The sequence below is a fragment of the Vombatus ursinus genome, unplaced genomic scaffold, assembly GCF_900497805.2.
Source record: "Vombatus ursinus unplaced genomic scaffold, bare-nosed wombat genome assembly UNPS02014345.1, whole genome shotgun sequence".
In the NCBI taxonomy this organism is placed as follows: Eukaryota; Metazoa; Chordata; class Mammalia; order Diprotodontia; family Vombatidae; genus Vombatus; species Vombatus ursinus.
The window spans coordinates 1422-11431 of NW_020954123.1; the positions used below are offsets into that span (position 1 = coordinate 1422).

Consider the following 10010-nt stretch of genomic DNA (forward strand, 5'->3'; position numbering starts at 1 on the left):
TAGTCGATGATTTCATCTTCTAAACCCTGGAGTTTGCAATAACCTGCTGATTGGTCTACCTGTCAGAAATCTCTTTTGTCTCTAATCAACCTTCAGTCAGCTGCCAAATCACAAGTTTGATTGCCAACTTATTTCCATGTTTCCCTATGACATCCAAGATCAAATATAAATCCTCTATATGGCATTCAAAAGTTTATATAACCTGCCCTTTCCTATGTCTGCAGTCTTTTTACTCCTTAACTCTCAACCTTCTACTCAGCAATCTTGTGACACTTTCCTGCTTGTTGTTATTCAAGAAAGACACTCCATCCCCCAACTCAGTGTTCATCCAGCTAGTTAACTAAGCCTGGAATTCTCTCCCTCCTCATCTCCACTTCCTGCTGCCTTCATATCATAGATAAAATCCTACTTCCAATGAAATTTCTTTCTTGATTCCCCCTAGAGCTAGAATCTTTTTTCTATTGATTATCTCCAACATGTCTTGTGTAAATTGTGTTTGTACCTAATTATTTGCAAGTTGCTTCCCTCATTAGATTGTGAGATTATTGAGAGCAGTGACTGTCTTTTGCCTTTCTTTTATCCATTAATTTTAGCAAAGTGTCTAGCACATAGTAGGTGGTTAATAAATACTTATTTACTAACTGAAGTATAGTAAAATGGCATTTACATTTCAGGTCGTACCACTGGAGGTTTAAATGAAACAAGTATTGTTAAATCATTCAAAAACTAAAAATCAATAATCATGTGGGTTTAAACAGATTTCTACAACTCAAGTTCTCCTACAAATCACATTTACATTCATATTTCTTCCACCTGCAATGCTACACAATCCTATAACCACCCATACTCAGTAGGAGGCAAAAGGATTCCCAAGGGATTAAGATTAACTTCTCAGTATACCATCCTCTGGTTTCCCACATTTGTTCTGATTTTCCTTCATTCTAGATTCATTTCTGATCCCCACCCCCCAGATTATTTTTCCCTCCTAACTTGCTTTCATACTGCCTTTCTTCTAGACTCTTGGCTATTCTTACTCATAGGCTACTAGATCTCTGCTTTTATTTCTGTTCTGAGACATTTTTATATTTTTTTCCTTTTTATTTAATTAATTTATCACTGCCAGGTTGTCTTCCATTCCTGTTTACTTCTACTCCAATTTACTGTTTGTCCCCATCACACTCCTATAACTTCAGACTCAGATTGTGAACCTCAAGATTTACTCAAATATTGATCAAATTACATGTTTTTTAAAATTTTGGCAAGCGTTGGTGAGAACTCTCTTCACAGCCTGCTTCACATCCTTGTTCCTCAGGCTATAGATCATTGGATTCAGCATGGGAATCACTAATGTGTAAAACACTGAAGCCACTTTATCAGTATCTAAGGAATGGTTTGACTGGGGCTGCAGATACATGAAAAGGAGTGTTCCATAGAAAACAGTGACAGCTGTCATGTGAGAAGCACAGGTGGAGAAGGCTTTCTTTCTCCCTTCTGCTGAACGTATCCTCAGGATGGCCAAGATGATGTGGAAGTAGGACACCAGCACAATTGTAATAGAAAAGAAGAGATTGATAGCTGCAGAGATAAAGACTATGGTCTCTGGCAGATGGGTATCAGAGCAAGATAAAGCTAACAAAGGAACATTATCACAGTAAAAATGATTAATGACATTGGAAGAACAGTAAGACATTGAGAAAACACAAGAGGTGACAGTCACTGCTGTTGAGAAGCTATAAATGTACGTAAGGACAACAAGTAGAATGCAAACCTTCCGTGAAACCACAACCATGTATAAAAGGGGATTGCAAATAGCCACATAGCGGTCATAGGCCATGACAGCCAACATGAAAATCTCAGCAACAATGAAGACTAAGAAGCCTCCATGCTGGGTTGCACACCCATAATAAGAAATGGTTTTCTTCTCTACCAAGAAATTGATCAGCATCTGGGGAGCAATGACAGTGGAATTGCCAAGATTGATAAGAGCCAAGTGTCTAAGGAAAAAATACATGGGAGTGTGAAGTTGAGAATCTATACTTGTGAGTGTAATAATCCCCACATTTCCCGTCACTGTCACTCCATAGATTGCTAAGAAGATAAAGAAGAGGGGAACTTGAAATTCTGGATGCTCTGAGATTCCGATGAGAATGAATGTGGTCACATGGGAGAGATTTCCTGGAACCATTTTTGATTGGTTTCATCTGCTATAGGAATAAATGGGGAAACAGTTTAGAAGGCCAAGGATGATTTTTCTAGACCTTGCAACTCAAGTTAACCACTGTATTTTAAGATTAAGCTTTGTTTTTGTTTTGTGAACTGTTTGCAAAAGCTTGTTTTAGATTTGGTGAGATAGTTTATCTGATTCCTGAACTATTGAGAAAGGTTCAAAATAACTGATGGTTAAAATTTCAGTTTGAGAATTTACACCTTGAAATGAGCAAAAAGCATATATCAAGGCTTGATTTATTGTGTTATTGAATGTCTAGACTTAAGTATGAAGTAAAAAGTTAATAATGAAGAGTAAACTTAAAAATGCACATTGAATATAGCTTCTCACCCACAGCTAGCTAGCTAGATGAGATGATAATGTAAAGTATCTTCCAGATTCAAGTCTCCTGAGTTAATAAAATGAATAGCTGTATAGATCAAAAGCTTATATTTTCCTTGGTATCTCTTATACATAGGAGAAGTGAGATAAGCACATAGAAAATGGTCAATAAACATTTCTGAGACACAGGACTTAAATCGTACAGTAATTTTACAGGAAGTTTTTCCCAATCCCCTTTAATTTCAGTACTCTCTCTTTGTTGATCATCTCCAATTTATCTTGTGTATACCTTGTGGAATACAGTGCTTTTCATGTTGTCTCTGTCATTTGACCTTGTGGTTCTTAAAAGCAGGCATTGTCTTTTACCTACATACACACATAGACACACACACACATATATATTCTTATATACATATATTTGTATGTATACATATATTTAGCAAAGATCTTGACTCATAGCAGGCTCTTAACCATAATTTATTGATCAACTGACTGAAAATTCTCTCTCTTCTGAGGAAACCAGTCATAATTTTAAGCTCTAATTTTGCTTTCTGTTGAAACAAAAATCCCTATGGGGGAAAATGTGGGAACTTCAGTAAATTCATGCTTGATATAATTTCATAGTAATTATGCAAATACCTTGAAAACTAAGTAAATAATTAAACTGAATTAATGGAAACACAATGTTTAGAAAGAATTGGATCAAGTCCTAACTTCAGTTGCCCTGATCAAACCTCAAGTTTGTTTCATTTCTAGGCACAATATTTTAGGAGGCACATTAACAAACTGGCAAATGTCTTGATGGGAAGAACACTTGAAACGTTACCATATAAACATTAGGTGAAGGAAATGGAAATGATTAACCTAGAGAAGGAAAGACTTGGAATTGATTAGTATAAAGCATCTGTTTTCAAAAATTTAAAGAATTGTCAAAAAATAAAGATTTTTTCTGGTTCTGGTTGCCTCAACAAGGCAGAAATAAGAACAATACAAAGAAGTGGCAGAAAAGCAAATTTTGATAAAATTAAAGCAAAATTATATAAAAAATCAAACTTCGGAACTGAATTGACTTATTTGTATAGGCTGAGAAATTGCCATAGCTCAGCTCTTCAAGTAGAGGTTTTAGGTGAGACACATTTGACATTCAGAATCCATACAACTGATTGTGAGAGGAGTTTCTATTCTGAGCTTGTGTAAATGAATGACTGATAGAAAAAAAGCTAAAATATCTCAGTTGGAGTTGTGATGTACTACAGTATATTGAGTCTATAGTTATAGAAGACACTGTAAATGCATGATTGTAACTTACTTAAGTTTAGCTCAATGGTTTAGGTAATATTGAAACTATAATGATCATGCATGTGATCAGATCAAGGATATTCCAGAGGGTTTTTTTTATTTTTGTTTTTGTTTTTTAAGTCTCCATCTTTCATTGATAAATACAAAGACACTGACATTAAAAGGACATGTGAGGGAAAAATAGCTTTTCCAAGTTCCTCTGGGGCCCAATATACTCATAGAAAAAAATAAAAATAAGAAAAAACAAAGGTCCTCAGTTCAAGTTACACCACAGTACCATGTTGAGGGATTGATTCTGCCTAGCCCCAACGAGTTTAACTCTGATCAAAGGTTGAGAGTACAAAGAGGTAGATTTCCTCCACAGACCTGCCAAATATTTTTCAGTGTGAGGATTCATACACTTTGGAAACCAACAAATATAAGAGCTTGATTCATCATTTTGTTGATTGTCTAGACTTCTCAATACTTTTAATATTATCCCTCAGCCTCCCTCCAATGGCCTTCTTAGGAATGGTGGAGATGGCTGCAAGGAATTTGGGGCCCCTACAATCCTGAATCCACCCAAACATTGTCTTGTTGGGTCCCCACAACCAGGTCTTGTTAGGATCTACCCAAGCTTGTGCTTTGTGTTCTCTTGTGTTTTGGCTTCACTCAAATTTTACAGAACTTATTCAAATTTATCTCAATCTACTTTGTTTACAAGTTGACCTATCAGTAAACTTCCAACTGCATACGAGTGTTTCATCTATGGATATCCTTGTCCACATCTGTAAAATATGAACTTTCCAGAATCTGGATAAGAGGGATTTATAATTCTTTTTTTGGCTTGTGCACCTCTACCAAGTGACCTAAATTTTTTTTCTTTGTAAAACAATTTCAGATTTTGGCATTTGTTATAGTGAACAATGATTTAGAAGACTAATGATCATCCAAAAAACAAAAACAAAGCAAAACAAAACAAAAAAAAAAAACCTGCATGGCAATAATGATGATTGTGGTAGGTAACCCATAGAAGCAGCCGCATATGAAGCTGACATAGCAACAGAAACACAAGAAGATATTCAGACCCAAACAAAAGGTCCTTCTGAAGCCTGAACAAAGCTAAGAATTCCTCTTGAATTCCTCCTTTCCTATGATAAAGTAGGAGACCATCACTTCTCAATACTTCTAAGTCTCACTCCAATTTTCTTCCAATTCTCTCTCCTTATGGAGACTAGTCCTCTTATCACATATTCATTGTGCTTCATGCTTGGAAGAGTGCAAATGGTCATCCTCCCTCTGGAACCCAAATGTCTAAATAGAAGGTATAGTTCTCCTTTTTCTCATCTTTTTTACATGGTCTCTTTCTTCTTCTCTTAGCAGGTCACCTTGACCTAGTCTGAGATAAGCATAACCACATTACAGAATATTTATCACTTGTATTATCACTTACTGTACCAAGCAGGGGTTAGGTAGGGAATAGGAGAACAATTATCACAAATTCCCTAAAACTATTATGTGTCATCACCTGTAAGACACTGTAAGTCTTGCCCAAATTTAACCTGGCTCACCCAAGCATGCCAGAAAATTCAAGCCTTTGGTCATCAGAACGTTAGAAATGGGCTCCTAGCATTCCACTTTCTAGAACCTCTCATATGTACCCAACACCTACAAAAATCATTCTTATAATAGCATATAATCCTGAGGGATATTTAACCTTTGAGGAACCTTCAGTTCAACTATTCCTCCAATGGACACAATTCATATTCAACTGCTTTGCACAAACCCCAATGCTTTTTTCAACGATGAAATGGTTCAGTGCTTTGCCTAGATTGTTCATTGTTTACAAATACATACTCAATCTTCTAGTATCAAATATGTTGCATTTAACTATGTTCAGCTTTCATTTTCCTGCTTAAGTTTTAAGCATATAATTCTGTCCCATTCAGATCATGTTTCACCTGTCCACCCTCACCAGGACTGCCTGAACATGTATCACGCTAGTCCACTCAAAGAATGCAATACCATTGTGACAACTTCCCAGGCAAAATGGAATCAAGAGACAAAATTCTTCCCCTTAACTATCAAAAACAGCTTTCTTTAACCAAATGCAAATTATTAGATTCCTGAGGGTACAGCAGTTGTTGTTTGGTCAGTTTTTAGTTGTGTCTGACTCTTTGTGGCCCCATTTGTGCTTTACTTGGCAAAGATATTGGAGTGACTTGCCATTCCCTTCTCCAATTCATTATACAGATGAGGAAACTGAGGCAGACAGGGTTAAGTGACTTGCTCAGATTCACACCTAGTGTTAGTTCAGATTTGAACTTAGGGAGATGAGTCTTCCTGACTTCCGGCTGGACACTCTATCCACTGTGCCATCAAGCTACCCCTAGGGTACAATACTCTACCATTAGTCCAGGTAGTCAAGAGCTCCTAATTTCTTATTCCCCTTCCTTCTAATGTCATTTGAGAGACACATTATAGAAATGAATTCAGAGTCAGGAATTTCTGCTGTGACTGTTAATCAATCTTGGACAATGCTGAGAATTCCTCTCTACTCCCTCCTTTCATACCTCTGATTGTTGTGTTATCCATCTTGAGTTGATTAACCTCTCAGTATATCCCAGGCAGCTCTCCAAGATTTTGAACAAGTATTGCACATGTATTGAAGGAAATCTGTACAGAGTTGGGGCGGGGGGCAGCTCAAGATAAAAATAATAAAAGTTCACAGCTATTTTTTTTCTCTTTTAAATTCATAACATTTTCTAAAAAAGGGATTTGAACATGTCCAATTCTTAGGCTCAGCCAAGCACCATGGAGACAGAAATAACATTCCAACCCTTAGAGTGATGACTGTCTACACAACATAATGCTAGCTTGATTAGCACATTGAAGATGCTTTGCTTTTCATCACATTGTTCCAGTCTGGTTAAATAAATGAATAAATCAGAAACAAGTACAGTGGGATAGTGCAACCTACCTGTTGAGGCAAAAATCCATGCCCTGAGCTTATATGGCCCAGCACATTGAATTTTGCTAGGATTTTTGCTTGTTCACAAAGCGTCTGGAGCCCTCTGATTAGTAATAAATTCCATGACTCCAGCCTCATATAATTTAGGAAAAATAATCTCTAATATACAGAGCCTTCCCCAGAGGAACAAAAGAATATTAGGGACTCATTACTAAGGTCTCTTTCCTTTATTTTGTTCCCCAAAAGAATATATGAAAGAATTTGGGAATTGGAGTTATTATTTGTACAAACACTTTTTTGTTTTCTGGTGAAATTTTGTCAGGAATTTTTTGACAGAAAAAAATTGACCCAATGGGCCACTGTCAACTTTCCCAGACCCTATTCTAGCTGGTTTCATTCTAAATATTTCTCATTTATTCCCACTGCTGCTATCACTTCCCCTTCCTTCTTGGATTGCCCCTTCATTTCTCTCTTTGAATTTTACCATCAGTTAGTAAATTCATATTTGTGAATGAGGAATGCATAAGATATTTTCCTACTTGCAAGGGTACGTCTCATTGTTCACGGTCACATGACTCAAATAATATGATTTATGTCTTAATCGGTTGCCAACAACAAAGTACATAGAGGACAAATGAGAAATTATCACCGTGGTGAAGGCACTAGAATTAAAGGGAAATTAGGCAAGGTGAAAAGAGCTACTGCCCACATCTATGATTCTTCTTCCAGCTTACTCGAACCTTCTGTTTCCCTCTGTCCCAATCAGTTCCCTCACTCTAGGCATTTTCTCTCAGTACCTCTGTTGAGCTACCTTTCAGAAAATATGTTTGCTTTTGGGGAGGAAATGGCAAACCACTCCAGTATCTTTGCCAAGAAAACCCCAAATGGGATCATGGCGAGTCAGAAATTACTAAAATGACTGAACAGCAATATTCTTTGCTTCGGCCATTATGTTGATGTATTGTCAATGCTGGGAAGGTTTCTATCTGGGTGTGGGTGAATAAGTAGGAGGGGATGGAGATTCCAAAAATGAGCATGTCACTACTATACTTTTTCTTAAAGAAAAAAAAAGAGGAAAAAAGTTTAGAAAGAGAAAAGAACAAATTGGACTGTTAATACCTCATAAAATTAATAAATGATGGCAAATATGAAAGTGAGAAGTGAGGAGAGGGAGGCATTCCAGGAGGGAAGAAAAAGTGAGAACAACCATGAGAATAAGTGAAGAATTTTCAGGATTAGACCAGTTATATTTATATATATAGTTATATATGTAAACAGTTATATATAGTTATATTCCCTAATATAACCATATTAGGGAACAGAGGAGCTGAAATTGTCTAAGTGGGAAATTTTTTAAAACAAAAGTTATGTAATACAAGTCCACAATTTCATACAAAATCTTCTTTATATATACTTTGTATATTATAAAAGTTATGTTTTAATTATTATAAAGTTCATTAAAAAGGTATATATACAATATAATATGTAAATTTGTAGCACATGTTTATATATATGTATTTGTAGGTATATTTCTTAATTGTATGTGTATTGTGTTCATCATAGAAATGTTATCTATAATGTATATATGTATGTGTTTGTATATAGATACAAACATACATGCATATATATATGCATAAAACTTTGTTTTTCATAACCCAACCAGAAACAAAGGCTAAGGAAAAGGAATATAAATTCACAGTATAGGTATATTGTAGACACTTTAAATTAAGACACCAGCATGGTGAAACATCCAGTCTTTTCTTTTTCTTACCAATTAACATCGCTAAATTTGAACTACCATCTTTAGTGTCCATAACTCATTTTCAGTTAAGTAAAATCTCTGAACATTTAGAGTTTCAAGTGATCTTGGAGATGCTCAATGGTACATTGGAAAGAATACTGGATTAGACTGCAAGGTAAGGGGAAAGCTCTGCTGACACCTGGAGGAATGGAGGGGTCAAAGGAGGAGATGCCACTGGGACTACCATGAGGCTGAGACCTGAGGTCAGGGCCTGGGTGGGGGTTCTGGAACAGGGAGGAGCCAGAGGAGAAGATAGCAAGTAGGAGAGGGGAAATGAGAAGGGAAGGGGTTGAGGGGATAAAGGGAATGGCTAAGGTGGGGGTTGGGGGGCAGGAGAAGTAGGCAAAGGGTTGAGGAAAGTGAGAGGCAGCGGGGAAGAGATGGAAACAGCCAGAGAGGGTGGGGAAGAGGAGGCTAGAGAGAGGGGCAGGAAAGGGAACAGGGGAGGGGGTGGGAATGGATGCAGGCAAGAGGGCAGGACAGCAGCCCTGGGGGCCACAAGGGGGGTCTTCCAAAATATCAAATTAGTTCCCATTCTCCTTTTGTGGTAGCTCTAGCTATGACCATCTTACAAACTTTTCTGAGAATGGGGTCTTGAGAGAGCTCAATGAAGGTCATTATATACGATATTTCCACCCATATGAATCTATCTGTAAAAGAGTACTGTATTGCAAAGACCCATAAATGGGCCATATGTCTTGGTCCTCCAGGTGATACAGAGGTCAAGCTGTGTTGCAAAAGAACACAAGTCATTTCTTATTAAGTTCCTTAGAGAAACTGAACTTTTTTTTTTTCCAAATTTTTAAAAGACAACCCAAGGGTGAATTTTTGGGAATCGAAAAGGATTGACCAATCATGGGAATAGGGGTTAGGAGGTCTTCCATGAAGGAGCATCCTGGAGTAAGTCTTAGGAAACAAAAAAAATAGTCACCTGCAGTTTTCCCAATTCTCTAGTGTTCTAGAGAATTGAAAGAATTGGACATACACTTCCAGACAGGGTGTCCTCTGTATTTTGGGAGGTGTGCCTGGGTCTGAGACAGCCTAATAAATGTCTGGCCCCAATGGAACCTGAGAGCTCAGGCCTGAAATGTATCTCCAAGCCTTCCTATGTTGCTTGGAGAGTGACCTCAACTGCAGAGTGAGAAATGGATAGAGAGTGAGAGAGGAGGCTTACATACTTTCGTCTTGGATGGAGAAAGGTTTGAGATTAGCCAATTTCCTGGTCAGGGAACAATATGGTGTGATCTAGATGTCTTGGGAACCGTGAAATCCAAGGGTAAAGGGCATGAGTCTTCCTCAAAAGAATCTGACCACTCAAGCCTTCTTTCAGTCCAAGTAGTGAGTTTATTAAAACAATGGTTGGGGTGGGTGAGATTCCTAGTGAATTTGCACATTTGATAGGGACAAGAGTG

General features: G+C 37.3%; 1 protein-coding gene across 1 annotated transcript; it reads right to left on the minus strand.

Annotated features, from left to right (window-relative positions):
• Positions 1–1231: 1231 nt before the first annotated feature.
• On the minus strand, positions 1232–2185 carry LOC114042304 (olfactory receptor 8J1-like). The gene has a single exon (XM_027860988.1). The coding sequence runs from the start codon at positions 2183–2185 to the stop codon at positions 1232–1234; it is 954 nt and encodes a 317-aa protein (XP_027716789.1).
• Between the last annotated feature and the right edge of the window lie 7825 nt (positions 2186–10010).